Consider the following 19640-nt stretch of genomic DNA (forward strand, 5'->3'; position numbering starts at 1 on the left):
CTCTCAGGCTGGGCGGTGCGGCCACACCTGCTCCACCCGAAACTGCGGGCCCGGTGCCCCGCCTCCGCGCTCCGGACCCCGGGGTGGGGCGGGGCCAGGGCGGGCCACGCCCACGAGACCTCGGCGCTCACGCCCCTCGCTCCCGGGGCCCGGAGGTGGGCTGGGACTCACTGCGCCCGGGCCTCCACGCGGGAGAGTGAGGGAGGCGGTGTGTGTGCGGGTTGGACACCAGCTGCGCGTCTTTGTGTCGGTGACTGTGACTGTGAGTCACCCCGAAGGGGAGCATGGCTGTGTGACACCTTTAGCCAGCCCCTGTGTGTAACTCCGCGTGCAGCGGGGACTGCGTGTGACCCCACGAGTGGGAGCATTGATGTTGTTGTGTGACCTGGTGGTGACACTGGGTGACAGCGCGGCCTGTGACGCTAATGCATCCAGACTGCGGGGCCTGGTGTGCGCTCGGACAGGTGTGCGCGCCACCAGAGCGTGCGGCTGAGGCTGTGGCCCGGTGACCCTGCGTGTGTCATGTGCGGGTGTGTGACGCCGAGACCCCCTCTGAGTGTGGCTGTTACTGCTGTGCTGCTGTCTGCGATCTCCTGGGACGTGGCGGATGAGTGTGTGAGTGCGGGGTGTGTGACCCAGTGAGTGTGATGAGGTTGAGTGTGTAAAAGGGCATGTCGTGCTGTGTGATTGTGAAGCTGTGTGTGCCCTGAGCATGTGGCACTCTGACACCCATCAGAGTGGGACACCGTGTGACTGCTGTGTGTGGCACCCACGGGTGGGGCGGCGCTACCTCAGTGACACCGGGGGACTATGTGGGTCTCCGTATCCATGGGCCCCGGTGTGGGCCTGGTGTGGCCCCGGTGTGGACCCGGTGTGGACCCGGTGCGGGACCAGGTGGGGGACCCGATGTGGACCCGGTGCGGGGCCCGGTTGGGGACCCGGTGTGGACCCGGTGTGGACCCGGTGCGGGGCCCGGTTGGGGACCCGGTGTGGACCCGGTGTGAGTTTGCATGTTTTCCCTGCGCCCCATGAGCGTGGCACTGTGGCTGTGGGGTGTGCACACCGTGACCTGCTGAGACCCTGTCGGTGTGACCGTGGGAGTATGTGACTGTGTGACGCTACCTCTGGCCCCACGAGTGACCTGTGTATCACACGCCGCGCCGGGTGTGTGGCCACGCGTGGGCCAGCAGCGGGAGGACGGGCTGGCGCGGGACGCGGGCGGGAGAGGGTCCCGGGGGCGCGCGAGCGCGTCGGCCGCGCGAGCGGGGGAGGCGCGGCGGCGGCGGCGGTCGCGGCGGCGCATGCGGATCCGGCGGAGAATCCCGGCGGGCGAGGCCGAGCGGAGCGGGGCGGCTCGGGCCCGGCCGAGGACGCTGGCTGGGGGGCGGTCGGGCGCCGCGAGCAGCGGGGACGGCGGCACCGCGGCCGCGGGCCCAGGTGAGCACCGTGGGGGCGGCAGCCCCTCCCGGCGGCATCTCCCGCCTGCCCCGGCATCCCTCCCCCGCGCGCGGTGGCGGTGGCCTGAGCCCTCAGGGTCTCCCTGGCTGGGGGGAGGCGAGGGTCGAGGGCAGAACGAACCCGCACCTCCCCACCTAGCGCGGCCCCCGCGCCGCGCGTGGGTCTCCCACCCAGGCCTTGTCCTTCCAGGCCCTCCTCCGGGGGAACGGCGGCGAGACTGCAGGGAGAGAGGCGCGGCCGCTGAAAGGTTACAGCATCTGCTCCCACCTTCAGCCCTGCGCCCCGCCAGCCTTTGCTGCGGCCACAGGACACTCCCTCCCATCCTCCACCCGCACCACCTTCTGTCTCCATTCAATCGCGTCATGGCCAGGGCTGCTCCGGGACTGCTCCCGGGCGGCCTGAGAGCTCACGAAGTGTGAAGTGCCTCCCCATCCCAAAATGGAAACAATTATGTTCACTGTTTAACAGGGAGAGAAACTGAGACCCAGAGAGGCCAAACTAAAGATACTGGGTTAAAGATGCAGCAAGAATAAAGCCGGACTTGAACTCGTTTCTGCCTGACTCCAGCACAGGCACTTTGATTTGCTATGTGACCAGAGAATGAAAATATTAGCAAGGACCATGCTCCCATGCTCCCTGCATCATTAACCAGTTTCATCTTCAAACACCCCTAGGAAATGGGTACCATTGTAATTACCCTTTTACAGATGGACAAATGGAGGCCGAGAGGGGAAGTGATTTAGCCAAGGGCACACAGGTGGTAAGGGGCCATGTGCCAGCTTCCCATGGAAGAAGGGGAGAATAACAATGGGTTTTTGAGTGTCCATCAAAAGAGACACTCTCCACCGCACTGACTAAGACCTACACCTGCTTTCCTAAAATCTAGTGGCTTGGCCACTGTTCCCTCCTTTCTTAGTGCTGGAATCAAGCCTGGGGTCCCAGATGGCAGAGGAGGTGTGTCTGACGCTGCCCACCCCCTTGAATTTCGTATTTGCGATCTGGCAGTGTTCTAGAACACAGCTCCAGTCAGGCGAGATGTCAGCTGTTGCCACAATAATGCTGCGTAAGAAACAGCCCTCCAACGCCGCGTCGTAAAACTCGGCAGCCTTTATGTAGCCACAGAGTCTGAGGGCAGTGACTTAGGTTGGGCTCACCTGGCTTATTCCTGTGTTAGGGTGGGGAGGGGGCTGTTGGCTGTTGGCTGCTCTTGCTGGTTTGGCTGGAACACCTGGGGCTTTGGCCCTAGTGCCTTGCAGTGCTTTTCTTATGGCCATAGCCAAGCACAAGCAAAAACATGCAAGGTCTCTTGAGTCCTAGGGTCAGAACTCACCCGCACCTCCACCTAAATCTGTTCATCGAAGCCATGTGGCCAAACCCAGAGTGAATGGGTGGGGCATGCCCCCACCTCACTCCTCCACCCCTCCCACTGCCACCGTAGGAGAACACCGAAGGGTTCTGTGGCAGAGGGTGTGGCTCTAAGGAAGAATTGGAGCCACTGGTGCAATGACCACGGGCAAGTGAATTGACCCCTCTGTGTCTCGGTTTCCTCCTCTGTATAATAAATAGGCCTAATAATAGCCTATCTTTGGGGATTTTGTGGGAATTAAATAAGATAATGCACATAAAGTACTGAGTACAGCGCAAGTACTCAATAAATGTTTGTTATAACTGCATTATAGAGTTCTGTTGATAACAGTGTTATCATTCTACCAACAACAACAGTGACAATTTGCCAGGCCCCTCCGCTGTGCCCGCTAACCCAGGTGCTGCACCACAGCCCTGTGGTGTGGTCAGGGTGAGCATTATGGTCATTATTATTATGGCCACTTTAACGACAGGGAGACTGAGGGCGACAGAGGGGACTCAGCCAGTCACTGTTGGAAGTGGGACCTCTGAGCTCAGGCCCTGCTTCCAGCCCTAACCTCCCTCTGCCCATCCCCAGGCCTCGCCCTCCCGGATGGCCCAGGTACCAGGGGAAGTGGACAACATGGAAGGCCTGCCGGCCTCGAACAACAACAACCCTGCAGCCCGCTGGGAGAGCCCAGACCGGGGCTGGGAGCGGGAGCAGCCCACGGCCCCCTCACTCTTCGAGTGCTCCCGGATCAAGGCCTTGGCAGGTACCTGGAAGAGGACCGGGGTGGGGGAAGAGAGGGAGGGGGCTGCTGGGGTGTTGTCTGTCTGCCTCAATGTCTGTTCCTAGATGGCCTGGAGGATGGGAAGACAGTTATAGACACTTACAACTTGAATCTTTAGACCAGCACTGTCCAGTCGAACTTCCCATGATGATGGGAAAATGTTCTCTGTCTGGGGTGTCCAATATACTAAGCACTAGTACTTGCAGTTATGAGCACTTAAAATGTGGCCAGTGCCTCCTGATGAACTGGATTTGTAATTTTATTTAGTTTTATTAGTTTAGATTTAAATGTGGCCTGTGGCTGCTGTATGTAGCGGTGCAGTCTTAGGTCCTTAGGGACGTGTACAGTCCCAGAAATGTGGAATTCCTCAGAATCCTGAAATGCTGAAATGCCAGGTTTTAGGACCTTAGAATGTCAGATTCGGAGATGCTTTGAAACTGAGACTTTTAGAAGTGGAGGAGACTCTTGTAAACAAAACTTTATAGTCACAGACCTTAGGAATTTTAATCATTGGCTCCTAGGACCTCAGACCCTTAGACATCTAAGCTCTAATATACATAGAGGGTTATAATCCTAAGCCTTTAGAATTTCTGAATAGAAATGTGAATCCTGAGAACTTTGAGAAGAATGACCAAACCTTCCTGCTTTAGCACTGAAGCCCTCAGGGACAGCTGGGGTTGTTAGTCACCTACTTCGATGTTTTAGAACAAAAAAACAAAACCCAGAGAATTAGAGAGTTACTAGAGGCCCGGTGCACAGAATTCATGCACTTGGTGGGTGATGGGGAGACAGGGGGTCCCTCAGCCCGGCCTGTGCCCTCTCGCAGTCCGGGAGCCCATGATCAATTGCCCCACAGAGGGAAGCCCCACCCACCCCCTGCAACGCCACCGGCCAGGTAGCCTGGGCCTCCTTCTGCAGGGCCAGGGCTCTGTGATCGGTCGCCTGCAGAGGGAGGCCCTGCCCACCCGCCGTAGCCTGCCGGTCAGTGACCTGGGCCTCCCTCTGTGGGGCGATCCTGGGGCAATGGTGGGCCCCCCGACCAATTGCATTGCACCGGCCTTGGCTGGCCTGGCGCCAGTGCGTGTCATTGCGTGGTCGTCGGACGGTTGTTCTGCTGTTTGGCCGTTCAGTCGATTTGCATATTATGCTTTTACTATTGTAGATAGAATCTTAGAATCTTAGACCTTCGGGATTGTAGACCCTTGAACCTTACGACCGTGTGTTCACGTGGCATTAGGGCCTCAGAAGAGTTTAATCATCAGCCTTAAATCTTATAAGCAAAGATCCTCGGAGATGTGTGACTTCAAAATTGTGAGCCTTGAAAACATCAGACCCTCAGCACCTTTGACCCTTGGGATGTTAATGTCTCAGAAACATGGACTGTTATACACATAAAATATATATTGTCATAATCATAAAACCTTGAAACCCGAAAGTCAGAATCTTAGAATTTTAGTAACTCAGCATTTGACAATCATGGGATCTTCAATACTACGATTTTTGGAACTTTAGAATTAAAATATGTGGAGCAGGGTGTCGAACTCGAAGGCCTCTGGGGAAGCAAGTGACACAGATGAGTGCGTGGACTCGGGGCTGTAGTCAGCTAGCGAAAAATGCCCTGGACACCAGCTCTCACCAGGCCCAAAGTTGCTAGCTTTGATGTTTACCTGCAATTTCCCAATTAAAAAGAACGTTGAACCAAATTCAAGCCATGGATTGCCAGCTTCCTCTGATTTTGGAACCTAGAAGGATCTAAACCAGCGGTTCTCAACCTGTGGGTCGCGACCCCTTTGGGGGTCGAACGACCCTTTCACAGGGGTTGCCTAAGACCATTCGAAAACACATATATAATTACATATTGTTTTTGTGATTAATCACTATGCTTTAATTATGTTCAATTTGTAACAATGAAATTGGGGGTCACCACAACATGAGGAACTGTATTAAAGGGTCGCGGCATTAGGAAGGTTGAGAACCACTGTTTAGATTCTAAATATATATTCATGAAAACTTAAAATCATACCTTTAGATTCTTAGACACTTGGAAACATATCATCTGAGGACTTCAGAACTTATTATTTCATCCACAAAATATTTATTCAGTGCCTGCTCTGTGCCTGACCTCTGTTGGACAATGTGAGGAACATAAAGGTGACTGAGCCAGCTCTGGCCCTGCCCCTACAGGGCTCCCAGTCCAGCGGTAGAGTTAGATCCAGCCAGATAGTGACGACCCAGCGGGGTCAGGGCCGGGATGGGGGAGACACAGGGCGGTGATGGGAAGCCCGGGGGCTGTAGGAGCCCAAACGAGGTGCCGGCTTCAGTCCGGAGAGCCAAGGAATGCTTCCTGGAGGAGGAGATGTCTAAACTGAGGCCTAAAGGATAAAGAGTAGTGAACTTTGGGTAGAGAGTGCAAGATTATTCCAGGCAGAGGGAACAGCGTATGCAAGATCTCCAGAAGTTCAAGCGACTTGAGTGAGGGGGTACAGATGGTGAGTAAATGATGATGGGAGAGGAGCCACATAGTGAAGGGCCCTGGTAGGCCACAGTGAAGGGTGTGAGGACGCCAGGGAGCAATGGTAAGATTTTAAGCAGAGGTGGGATGGGTCCTTGATGAAGATCAAGGACTTTTCAAATCTTAGGATCATTGACTCACAGAACATCAGTGCTGGACCTCAGACAGCAGCCAGTCCAGAGAAATGTAGAGATCCCCTGTAAGAAAAAATATTTCTCATACATTCCCTGTGTCTACTTAAATTATTGTAACTGTAGTTCCTTAAATGCACACAAACACATAATTCTGTTTCTATCTCTTATACCTACAGTTCCCTACAACTAAAACACATGATATCGGACTCCAGACCAAAACCACAAAACCAGTAACATTCACATTAACAGTAACTTGGCGATGCGACTATTCTGTGAAACCTTGTTGCTGCTCAAATGCTACTATGACCTAGACTCTAGGATACATTTCCATTTGCATCCCTTTGCCTGCTTCTCTCGTAGTTTTTCTCGATTCAACAAACCTTTGAGCAGAGTCCTCCATAACATGTATAGCATGAAGACATCTAAGAAATTGTCTGAAATGAGGACATCTGTAATAGTGTCAATAATAAAAATAAATTTAAAAAGAAAGAAAAAAATTGTCTGGACCTGTTGCTCAGAGAGTTCCCTTAATCACTCTCCACTGTCGTGGCCCATTGCCATTATCATCTGTGTGAGCCCCTCTCCTCTTTATCTATTCATTTACTCTTTTATTCCCATATCTCACATCAATGCCTCTCCCCTATAGGTGACCATTCTAATAATTTTTAAAAAATATTTTTTTCTTGATTTCAGAGAGGAAGGGAGAGGGAGAGAGAGATAGAAACATCAAGGATGTGAGAGAACCATTGATTGCCTGCCTCCTGCATGCCCCACACTGGGGATTGAGCTCGCAACCCGGACATGTGCCCTGACCGGGGATCAAACTGTGACCTCCTGGTTCATAGGTTGACTGTCAATCACTGAGCCATGCCAGCTGGACCCATTCTAATAGTTTTTAATGCACATCTTTTCCTTTGCATCTGGGTGATCTTTAAAAATGTGCATTGCTAATTAGTGTGTGTGCAGACATACATTTTAACTCTTTGTTGAAGTATTACGTGCACACAGAAAAGCTGGTCAGTCATGAGTGTCCAGCATTTCCACAAATGAGCACCATCTTGTAACCAGCCAGCAGATAAGGATACAGAATATGGCAGCCCAGACAAGCCCCACTCTGGCCACCTCTCTATCCCTGCATCTCAAGAATAAAATCTGTTCCTCACTTCCAACAGTGCACATTCCTTTTGCTAGTTTTTGAGCTCCACATAAATGGAATCATGCAGCATGCACTGTTTTGTGTCTGGCTTCAGCCACTCAGCACTCTGCTTGTAAGATTCATCCCCTTCTGCCTGTACATGTAGGTGTTCCTTCATTGCTGTACAGTATGCCACAGTGTGGCTAAGCTGTAGCCTATCCCCTTGATGAGCAGTTGGGTTGCTTTTAGGTTAGGGCTCTCACAAACTGGACTATTGCAAACTAGCAATTGCTAGTATTACAAAGTATTACCAATAAAGCTATTGCTGCTTTAAACTTCCTAGTACATGTTTTTGGTGGGCAGACCTCTCATTTCTGGATGGCTTAGACCCACCCCGGAGTGACATTGTTGGATCATAGGATAGGTGTATATCTAACTTCGGTACAAACATTGCCAGTTTGTAGCATTTTACATTCCCCTCAACAGTGTGTGAGTGTGCAACCAACCAAACCTTGCTGTGGTCATTCTTTTTAATTTTAGCCGTTCTGGTGGGTGTGCATTCTCTTGTGACTTTAATTTGCATTTTACTGATGACGAATAACAACTAATGAGGTGGAGCACCTTTTCATATGTTTATTGACTATTTGGATATCCTGGGAAGTGCCTATTTTCCTGCCTTTTTCAGATTGCTTTTCAGGAGTTCTTATATATTCTGGGGCCAAGTCCTTTGTCATATGTATGTGTTGTGAATATTTTCTACCCACTCTGTGGCTCATCTTTTCATTTGCTAAATGGTGCCTTTTGATAAACAGAATTTCTCAACTTATATATAGTCTCTTTTAATAATTATTTTCCAGATGGCTAACATTTTGTGTCTTCTTTAAGAAATATTTGCCTACTCCAAGACCGTGGAGATATTATTTGATGTTTTCTTCTAAAAGCCTTGTTGTATTCCTCTCACATTTAGATTTATAGCCCAAATGACATTTATTATATTTATTGTGTACAGTGTGTGTGGGTCAGGTCCCCCCACCCACATGGATATCCAGCTGACTCAGCTCCACTTATTGAAAAGACTGTCCTTTCCCTCCTGAACGTCAATGTCACTTTGTCGTAAACCTGGGAGCCCTATATGTATGGGTTTGTGGGCACAGGTGTTGCTGACTGATACAAGTTTTGTCATATTCTAGACTGCATTTTTTTTGCATCATTTTCTCATTCAGCACTGTCTTAAGACTCATCCATGTGGCTCTGTGTACATCTAATCTGTTGCTTCTCACTGGTGCATGGAGTCCTTGGTGTGTATTCATCATATTTGACCCATCCCTTCCCAGTGATGGACAGCCAGGCGGTCTCCAACCCTGACCCAGCTCCTTGCCACCCCATCCCCACATAGCATGTCACTGAACATCCTTCTATGTGCTATGAACCAGTGTGACAAAGTTTTGGGGACACATAGGGGAAAGAATTGCTGGGTCATGGGGGTATACACTTGTTTAATTGGACTGGTTGTTTTCAGAATGGATGCCCCAGTCTATAACTTGCACCAGCAGGCATGAGGATTATGATATTCCATATTTCCACCAATATTCATGGAATTCTCCAGCTTCCTAACTATTCCCAGACTAATACCAAAACATACCACTTACATAGTAAGTCTCTCTGCATCCTTTCACCTTAGCCAGTAACGGATAAAGGCGTTCTCCCTCTGCTCCATGGAGTGTCAGTGTATTAAAGATATGAATAAATTAAAGTCTCATTCTAAGGAAATGTATCTCACTTGTGATTGGTGATTGCCACAGTGGAGAAGAGCATATGAATGATAACTCAATATGAGCACATGGCAGAGGTAGGACAATTGTGATTTGGTTCAGAGTCTTGACAGCCCAGAGGTACCTGTGCCAGCTAGATCCTGGCAGGAAGCCAATGGCCCCCTCAAAGGGATAAAACAGAGGAGAGTTTAATGAAGGGCCACATACTGAGGTGTGGGCAGTGGAGACCCCCAGGGGCTGGGGCTAGGCAGGCAGTGGTGAGATGGGAAAGAGGCAGGAGAGGAGCCAGGTACTGCCAGAAGCTGGTCATGCAGGGAGGCCTTTCTTCTCTCCTCTCATCTGCTGTCTAAACACAACAGAAAGTCTGAGGCCTTAGAGGGCTGGGGGCCCAGTCACACAGTCCACACGGAGCAGGTGCGGAAAAGTGGTGGGGGCACTGGAAGGGCAACGGAAGACACACTCACTGATGGCAAACACTCCGTGTCATCATAGGTTGGAAGTGCACTCGGGGACATGTTTGGTTTCACCCCTACTGTTTTATAAAAACGTAAATCAGTTGCAACATTTAAAAACAGGGAGTGTTTGTCTTTAGAAAATACAGATGTTTGGCTCCTCAGGATGTCACATGATATGGCAGCACTGGGCCACCATCTTCAAGACTCCAGACAAGGGCCCACGTGGGCGCTGAACCTGCGAGGAGGGCCTCGTTTTCCCATTTCAGACCCGCCTGGTCCCCTGGGCATTTCGGTTCTGGACATGTCAGCTCAGCTCCATGCTAATAAGATCGTAATCACAAAAATCAAACTCTTACTGCATGGTCCTTTATGAAGTCGCCATCCAGGTGGTCCAGGATGTGTTCCTATTGATTTTCTTTATTAATTTTCTTGATTTAATTTTCTTGATTAATTTTCATCAAGTGAAATGACAAAATAAAGAATGTTCTCTTGGGTCCTTGTCCTCCAAGCATGAGTCCCCAAACACCCAGGGCCCCCCAGGACCCACTGAAGGAACCCTGATCTATTCCAAATCCCTCATTTGCAAATGGGAATATGGAGGCCCAAAGAGGAGAGATGACCTCTGGAAGCCACACAGCGGGCCATCTCCTGGCGGCAGGGCTGAATCCAGTTTCCTCATTCTGGCACCACTCTGGGGACGCACTGACGTTCCGCTTTGGCATCAGCATTGGCCAAATCTGCTGGGGGCCTGGGCATCAGCGTTCAAAAGCAGAATAGCCAAACATCCAATTCTTCGTCTTTTTCTGTCATCCCTTCCTCATATGTGATCTTAAAAGTGTGACCACTAAACTACTTGGTAATAAAATGTGAATAAATCTGTATAGGCTAAGCTGCTATAACAAGGAGACCCAAGCAATACAGTGGCTTAAAGGAGCTAGAAGCTCCTTTCCCCTCCTGCTCAGCCCCCGACGAGCAGCCTCACCGGCAGAGAGGCGCTGTTCCAAGCAGCCAGTGTGGGTCCCAGGCTCTCTCTTCCACGCCGTGCTCTCTGGGCCTGGCGTTCAAGCCTGTGGGAACCAGGGGAAGAGGAATGAAGGGCAGGCAGCAGGTTCTTGTTTTGATAAAACTTCGAATTATGAAATAATTATAGGTTCACAGAAAGTAGCAAAGGGAGTACAGATGATAAAAAGACAAATAACCCAATTAAAAATGGGCAAAGCTTTGCATAGATATTTCTTCAAAGAAATACAATTGGCCAATAAGCATGTGAAAAGACGCTCAACATCATTAATCATTAGGGAAGTACAAATCAAAACCATATCGAGACACCATTTCATACCCACTAGGATGGCAATAATAATAATAATAATAATACCTAGGAAATAACAAGCGGTGGCGAGGATGTGAGGAAATTGGAACCCCCATACATTGCTGGTGGGAATGTATAATGGTGCAGCCACTTTGGAAAATAGTTTGGCAGTTCCTCAAAAGAGTAAAGATAGATTATCAAGCCGTTCCACTCCCAGGTATATACTCAAGATAAACTGAAAACGTGCCCACAGAAAAACTTGCACCTGAATGTTCATAGCAGCATTATTCATAATCACCAAAAAGTGGAAACAACCCGAATGTCCCTTAACTGATGAATAGATAAGTAAAATGTAGTGTATCTATGCATGTAATATTATTTGGCCAGAAAAAGCAATAAAGTACTGATACATGTGACAACATCAATAAACCTTGAAAACATTATGCTAAGTAAAAGAAGCCAGACACACAAAAGACCATCTATTGTGTGCTTCCATGTATATAACATGCCCAGAACAGAGAAAATATATTAATGGTACCTAGGGCTGAGAGAAGAGTGAATGGGGAGTGACTGCTAATGGTTACAGGGTCTCTTCTTGGGGTGTTGAAAATATTCTGATATTAGACAGTGCTGATAGTTGCACAACTCTGTGACTATACTAAAAGCCACACTTTAAATTTATACTTTAAAAGAGTGAATTTCATAATATGTGTAGCTCATACTAAAGCAGTTATCTAAGAAATGAGCAGGAGACTCCCAAACCGTTTCTTTGTGAGCAAGGGAGGCAGCAGTTGCACACATTGTTCCCCTCCCCTCCCATTGTCAGTGTCACCTGAGTGTAAAGGAATCAGGAGGCCTTGTTAAAATTAAATGACAAAGTTTTATTCAAGGATCTTAAGATTTGCAATTCTGGCAACACCACTAGGACCCAGAGTATTCCAAAGGAAAGAGGAAAGCTGAGTAAAAAGTGCATTCTTGAGAAGAATCAGTCCTGCAGTCCTAGCTTCTGGATTGGTCTGAGAGGGTGACCTGCCAGGTGTCAAGTGTCTGGACACATGAACATTTTCCCCCTAAGTTCTTCTCATGAACATTCTCTCCTAAATTCTTTGGAAGGTTATCTGTAGGATTTATATCTATTTCTAGGCATTGATGCACAGCTGAAAAGTTCAAAAGTTAAGTCCTCAGGCTAGTTAAAGTAAAATAAATCTATTCCTCACGTTTCAGCCCATTCTAATTTAAGTAATTTTGTTAGCTTGGCTATGGTGAGTCCATTTTGTTTTTTCACTCTTTCCTCTGTAGTCACCCTCCTCTTCCTCACCCCAAGGAGGTGGGCTATGCAGTGTCTAGCTGGCAGTCCAGTTGCTGGGGCGTGGGAGGCAGGGCTCCTGCCCTCAGGGAGCATTCAGTGTAGCACAGTCCTTCCTCTTCGTTCCCCACAGCCTGTCAGTTGCCAGGTTTTACTTTTCCATCTCTACTCCAATATGCCCTCTTCTCACATTCCCAGAGCTCTGCCCTCCTCCAGCTGGGACCTCTCTCTCCTGAGTCCCTTCCCCAGTCACCTCCCTGGTCTCCTGGCTGCCATTCTTGCCCTCTGTGACCCCCCCTCCCAGACAGCAGCCTGAGATATTCCCGAAACACAGCTGTCATCTTGTCCCTCCCCCAGGGGTACCTCCATGGCTCCCTATTATGTTATCTGTGCCCCAACTACACGGAGCTCTGGGACAGAGGACTCTGCCTTCTTCAGAGCCTAGAACAGTGGGGGACACATGGTAGGCGCTCAAATATTTATTGAGTGAACAGAGCCAACTGGGATAGAAAACAGGGAAGGCTTCTTGTGGATGTGATATCTCAGGAAAACTTTAAATATAGTTTTATTTATTTCAGAGAGGAAGGGAGAGGGAGAGAGAGGTAGAAACATCAATGATGAGAGAGAATCATTGATCAGCTGCCTCCTGCACGCCCCCCACTGGGGATCCGAGCCCGCAGCAGGGGCATGTGCCCTGACGGGAATCCAACAGTCACCTCCCGGTTCATAGGTCAATGCCCAACCACTGAGCCAGGTGGGATGGCCTTTTTTTTTTTTTTTTTTTAATATTTTTATTTATTTCAGAGAGGAAGGGAGAGGGATCTCAGGAAAACTTGAAAAGACAAAGGAGGCTGTCTTCAGGTGGGCAGCGGCGGGGAGGGCAAGGCGGCCCAGGGAGGAGGAGCCGACTGCGCAAAGACCTTATAGTTTTGGAGAGCTGGGCCTGAACAGTGGGCGGGGGGCCTGGGGTGAAGCTGGAAGGGGGGTTCCTGGGGAGGTTCCTCGGGGAGACGGGGCTCATCAGTGCCTGTCCTTCAGATGAGCGGGAAGCCGTGCAGAAGAAAACTTTCACCAAGTGGGTGAACTCTCACCTCGCCCGCGTTGGCTGCCACATCGGGGACCTCTATGCCGACCTCCGGGACGGCTTCGTGCTCACGAGACTCCTGGAAGTGCTGTCCGGGGAGCAGCTGGTGAGGGGGCGTGGGGGGCTGGGGGGAGGGGTTGGCCCTGGGGTCTCTGGCTGGGCTAGGACTGGGGCCTGGCTAAGGGATGGGTGGAGCGTCCCGGAAGGCGCAGGTTGGTGAGAGCGCCTGCACTCGGGCGGAGGGGCTCCGGCACAGGGGCGGGGCTCCGGCACAGGGCGGAGGGGCTCCGGCACAGGGCGGGGCTCCGGCACAGGGGCGGGGCTCCGGCACAGGGGCGGGGCTCCGGCACAGGGCGGGGCTCCGGCACAGGGGCGGGGCTCCGGCACAGGGGCGGGGCTCCGGCACAGGGCGGGGCTCCGGCACAGGGCGGGGCTCCGGCACAGGGCGGGGCTTGGTTGTGAGGAACCTGGAGGCGTCCTGGAACCATGGATTTTGATGAAGGTGAGGGCCCTGGCTGGGCGGGACTCTGGGCTTGGGCGGGGCTCTGTTGGACCGGGCTAGTGCAGTCGCAGGGGCAATGCCTCTAAAACAGCAGAACTCTGTGGAGGGGTCTGTGGATGAGGGTGTGCTGTCATCGGAAGGGGATGCCTTGGTCGTGGGCATCGGGGGGACCCGACAGAACTCTTGCATGTGTGTGGCTTGTGTGGGTTACGGTATTATTTCTGGGCTTGGGTGGGGCTTCATCGCGCAGGATGGGGTTCTGATAGAGCTGGAGATTCACTCCAGTCCAGAGCCTGGAGCTCAGAGTCGTGAGGGGCATGGCTATAGGATAGAAACAAATGCCTTTGGAAGGAATGGAGCTAGGAACCAGGGGAGAGTCTTTGGATGGGGCGGGGCTTGATAGGAATGGGCGAGGCTCCAGCCGGGGCCTGAAAGGGTGTGGCTGTAGAACTAGAGGCAAAACTTTGATAGCCTAAGGCCACCTATTGGATAGGAGTCCAGTGGAAGGGGCCACAGGCAGGGGCGGAGCTTAACGCTCAGGTGTAGTTATCAGCTGGGAGGTGTAGCTTTGGTAGAAGCGGGGCACAGGAACTGGAATGAGCCTGGAAGGGAACTGGCTCTTGAAAGGGTCAGGCTATGGGAAGGAGAGGGATTCTTTTTTTAAAAAATTTATCTTCACTGTTGAAAGTAGTACAGATGTCCCTCCCCTCCCTTCTTCCCCCCACTGACCCGGGGGTGCGGGGCGATTCTTTAGGATTGGGTCTCGGGTCTTTGATGAGGCTGCAGGAGTCTGGTCTGGGCCTGGATATCCAGAGGCCTGACTACGGGGCTGACGTCTTTGAAAGGGGTGGTGCCAGGGCACAGGGTTCTAGGTCTGGTCCTCCATCTCCCAACGCCCCGCCGCCCTAGCCACGGCCCACGCGCGGTCGCATGAGGATCCACTCCTTGGAAAACGTGGACAAGGCCCTGCAGTTCCTGAAGGAGCAGCGCGTGCACCTGGAGAACGTGGGCTCCCATGACATTGTGGACGGGAACCACCGGCTGACCCTGGGGCTGGTCTGGACCATCATCTTGCGCTTCCAGGTGATCCCCAGGTGTTCCCTGCCCAGCCGGCCTCCTAAGGTGGGGCCTGAGGGGGGCGTCCCCCATCCACTCAACCATTCATTCGTTCATTCATTCACTCCAACAAATTCTAATATGCTCCAGCAACCCTGTTCCAGGGAGTGGAAATGAAAATAATGATAAAAATAATAATCATTGCCCCAGCCTGTTTGGTTCAGTGGATAGAGCGTCGGCCTGCACGTTCCAGATTCAATTCTGGTCAAGGCCATGTACCTCAGTGGCAGGGTCCTCCCCGGCAGGGGCTCATGCAGGAGGCAACCAATCCATGTGTTTCTCTCACATCAGTGTTTCTCTCTGTCTTTCCCTCTCTCTTCCACTCTCTCTAAAAGTCAATGGAAAGATATCCTCGGGTGAGGATTAAAAAGAAAAATCATTATCACCACCAGCATCACTATGATCATCATTTTTATGTTTTTTACTGTGTTCCAGTCACTGTTCTAAGCATGTGGCATTTAATACATACAACAACCCCCTAAACTAAGTCGTTTTTATTATTCCATCTTACTGGTGAGGAAACAAGCGCAGAGAAGTGAAGTAATATGCTCAAATCACACAGCTGGGTAGTGGAGCTGGAATTCAAATTCTGACAATTTTGCTTCAGTTCAGAAACAAAATAGATTTTCTGCCTTTGTGGATGGACAATAAACAAACCTATAAAAATATAAACAAGGGGTATATGGGAAAAGTACCAGTTCTAGGCAAAGAAGAAAAAAGAGCTATGCAGAAGAGATTATAAGTCAGTAAAAAATATAAAATATTAAGTTGATGGCATTGATATTTTAGATTGGGTGACCAGAGAAGGACTCTCTGAGAAGCTCTTTGCTAAACGACATATGAAATTGAAGGGAGAACGCATTCCAGATAGGGGACACAGCAGATGCAAAGGCCCTGAGGTGGCATGTTGGACATACAGAAAGACCAGAATGGCTAGAGAATAGGAGGCCAGAGGTGACTGAAGAGATGATATCAGAGGGGCTGCTAGGGCCTAGGTGATCTCTGCTAAGCAGTTTGGATTTTATTCTGTCTGACATGGGGAGAGATTGGAGAGTTTTATCAAGAGGCGAGGCGTAGTCAGATTTAGAAGGATCCCTCTGGATTGGGTGGTCACCAAAATTGGGTGCTGGGAGTCCAGGGAAGAGTTTGGAGCTAGACCTGGGGGTGGGGCATAGAGAGGTGAAAAGGAGGGCAGCTAGGAAAGAAGCTGGGGCGAGGAGGTGGGGGGATATGATGGGGGAGTGGACATGCCATAGGGGAATGGGAAGGATGGGTAGCTGTTCAGGTCTAGACCCAAGGCTCTGGCCTGAGGACTGGAGGATAGTGGAGCCACCCTGAGACAGGGCCAGGGAGAAAGATCAGGTTTTAGAGAGACACTGAGGTCATTTTAGAGAATGGTGGTCATCAGGGTCAGGGGACATTAGTAGGAGGCATTTATGAATCCACTGGATACTGGGAATGGAGCTCAGAAAAATGGTGAAAGCTCGAGACAGGTATGGACGTCAGTACAGAATGAGGGAATGAGACCATTGGATTGGGAGGGGGGTGGGTGGCTGGAGGCTGGAGCCTAAAACTAGGGATTGGGCTACCTAATTCTCTATGTTGTACCTAAATGCCAAACTCAGCTCTCAAGTCTAGGGCGCAAGTGTCGAGCACCCCCCTAAGTTTCTCGAACCTGCTCTTATTCTGGGTCCTCCAGGACATAAACGTCACCTGGTCCTGGAACTCTTACAGGGAAGTGAGCACTTTAGTCTATTAGGGCCGTGGTCGGCAAACGGTGGCTCGCGAGCCACATGTGGCTCTTTGGTCCCTTGAGTGTGGCTCTTCCTAAGCCTTAGGAGTACCCTAATTAAGTTAATAACAATGTACCTACCTATATAGTTTAAGTTTAAAAAATTTGGCTCTCAAAAGAAATTTCCATCGTTGTACTGTTGATATTTGGCTCTGTTGACTAATGAGTTTGCCGACCACTGCACTAGGGGGACTGTAAAAAAATGCCACAGACCAGGGGCTTAAACAACAGAAATTAATTTTCTCATAAAGTTCAAGGTCAAGGTGCCAGCAGTTTTGGTTTCCTGAAGCCTCTCTCCCTGGCTTGCCAAGGACCACGTCTCGCTACATCCTCACATGATCTTTCCTCTGTGTGGGCCTGTGCCTAGGGTCTCTTCCTGTTCTTTCTTTAATACTCACCCGAGAATATGCTTATTCATAATAGAGAGAGGGGAAGAGGGGGGAGAGAGAGAGATAGAGAGAAGCAAACATCAACCGGTTGCCTTCTGTGGGACCCCCACAGGAGTCGGACCTGAAACCTTTTGGTATGCAGGATGACGCTCCAACCACCTGAGCCACACTGGCCAGCGCTCTTCCTCTTCTTATAAAGACTCCGTGTATATTACATTAGGGCGCTACCCTTATGATCTCATTTAACCTTAACTCACTCTCTGAGGCCCTCTCTCCAAATACAGTCACACTGGGGGTTAGGGCTTCAACTTATGAATTTTGGGAGGGGGCGGGGACGACAACACAATTCAGTCCATAATGGGGAGGCAGTAAACCAAATGAAGAAATAAAATGTATAATGATAAATTCTAAGGAGATAATAAGGCAGAAAAGGGGGATGTGCAATTTGGGTAGACATATTGAGATTTAAAATCAGGTGGTTGGTCAAGTCCTCACTGAGAAGGTGACGAGAGTACAGACCTCAAGGAGGAGGTGGGGCCTTGTGGGGGCCTGGGGGAAGGTTGACCCAGGCAAAAGGAACAGCCAGCGCAAAGGCCCTGGGGAGGGAGGACACTGGTGAGTTAGTGGTAGGACAGAGGTCTCTGGAGGAGAGCGAGCTGCTGAGGGTGAGGCCAGAGATATACCGAGAGGGGATTGTGAGACTTTTATTCTTACCCAGAGTGAGCTGGAGCCACATGCTGAGGGTAGGAGGCACGTGATCTAATTTGGCTGTTCACAGGGTCCCTCTGTCACTTGAAGAACAGATTATGGGGCTGGGTGGGGAGACCAGCATGGAGGCCACTGCACTAGCTCAGGTGGGAAATGATGATGGCTGGGATCAGGGAAGTGGCCCAGACATCAAGGATGGCAGCATCCCTGGAAACTGAGACCCTAATTCACCACTGTCCGCCCCCTGTTGTGGATGGCCTGGCCCACTCCTGAACCCCACCCCTGTCTCCACCTACTGTTACTCACTTCCCTCCATGGCAATAGGGTGGGGGTGGGTTTCCCAGCTTCAAGCCCTCCAGGTCCCCCAAGCTGAGCTTTGTATCCTCACAGATTCAAGTCATCAAAATCGAGACGGAGGACAACAGAGAGACACGCTCTGCCAAGGATGCGCTACTCTTGTGGTGTCAGATGAAGACAGCCGGGTAAGCTCCCCTCCCCCAGCCCCACTCAGACTGGGCCCTAACCTTGGGGGCTCCTTTGGGGTGAGTGCAAGTCACAGCTCAAATCCTGTGTCAAAAGTTACATGTGGACTGTCAAGGGCGGGGGGGAAAAAAAGAACACATATGTAATACCCTTTGTAATACTTTAAGCAATAAAAAAAAAAAGTTACATGTGGAACTAGTAGACTGTAAAGAAAACACATCCACTCTTCTAACCTTGATGAATAAACCTGCTTAATAGCCTGGCCGGTGTGGCTTAGTGGTTGAGGGTCGACCTATGAACCAGGAGGTCACAGTTCGATTCCTAGTCAGGGCACATGCCCAAGTTGTGGGCTTAATCCCCAGTGGGGGGCATACAGGAGGCAGCCAATCAATGATTCTCTCTTATCATTGATGTTTCTATCTCTCTCTCTCTCTCTCCCTTCCTCCCTGAAATCAATAAATATATATACTAGAGGCCCAGTGCACAAAATTGTGCACTCAGGGGAGGGGGTTTCCTCAGTCCAGCCTGCGCCCTCTCGCAGTCCATGAGCCCTCAGGGGATGTCCAACTGACCACTTAGGCCTGCGCAGGGAGCGGGCCTACACCATCAGCCAGACATCCTTAGCACTGCTGTGGAGGCAGGAGAGGCTCCTGCCACCACCATTGCACTCACCAGCCGTGAGCCTGGCTTCTGGTCAGTGCACATCATAGCAACCAGTCATTCTGTCATTTGGTCAATTTGTGTATTAGCCTTTTATTATATAGGATATATGCACACATATGTGTGTATATATCTATCCTATCTAATAATAGAGAAACATGGTAATTAACTGTACCTCCGATACGCTTCCCATTAGCTAATCAGGGCGATATGCAAATTAACTGCCAACCAAGATGGCAGCCGGCAGCCAGACAGCTGAAGTGAACAGGAGGCTTGCTTGCTCCAGTGATGGAGGAAGCCAAGGTTCCCCGCCTGCCGCTGCTGGCCTCTGAGCTGCACTCTAAGAAACAATGTTGCAATTATAGAAGCTAAACAAACCCCAGAAACCTGCTTTCTGCCAGCCGGGCCTCAGAGCTGGAGCTGCAACAGTGTTTCAATTATAGAAGCCAAACAAACCCAGATACCTGCTTTCAGCAGCCGAGTTCTCAGAGCTGGAGCCGAGCCTCAGAGCTAAAGCTGCCTCTCAGTTCCAGTGACAGCCATAGAAGGTAAATAAATCCCAGAATAAAAAAATAAAGAAAAAAAGGAGAGGTTGGGAGCTTCAGTCACCCGCCAGCCTGAAAACGGCCCTCAGCCCCTCACCCAGACTGGCCAGGCACCCCAGTGGGGACCCCCACCCTGAAGGGGGTG

The 19640-nt window shown here is 50.7% G+C and overlaps 1 protein-coding gene across 1 annotated transcript in view; it reads left to right on the plus strand.

Moving 5' to 3' along the window:
- Nucleotides 1-3400: 3400 nt before the first annotated feature.
- Nucleotides 3401-19640, plus strand: part of SPTBN4 (spectrin beta, non-erythrocytic 4) — a 76890-nt gene continuing 60650 nt past the window's right edge. Inside the window, exons 1-4 of the mRNA XM_081106903.1 lie at nucleotides 3401-3575; nucleotides 13255-13406; nucleotides 14712-14885; nucleotides 18198-18289. Coding sequence (XP_080963029.1) covers nucleotides 3416-3575; nucleotides 13255-13406; nucleotides 14712-14885; nucleotides 18198-18289 — 578 coding nt within the window. The 5' untranslated portion in view covers nucleotides 3401-3415. The remainder of the gene's footprint in view (nucleotides 3576-13254; nucleotides 13407-14711; nucleotides 14886-18197; nucleotides 18290-19640) is intronic.

This window comes from Myotis nattereri (genome assembly GCF_964212035.1).
Source record: "Myotis nattereri genome assembly, chromosome: 15".
Lineage (NCBI taxonomy): Eukaryota > Metazoa > Chordata > Mammalia > Chiroptera > Vespertilionidae > Myotis > Myotis nattereri.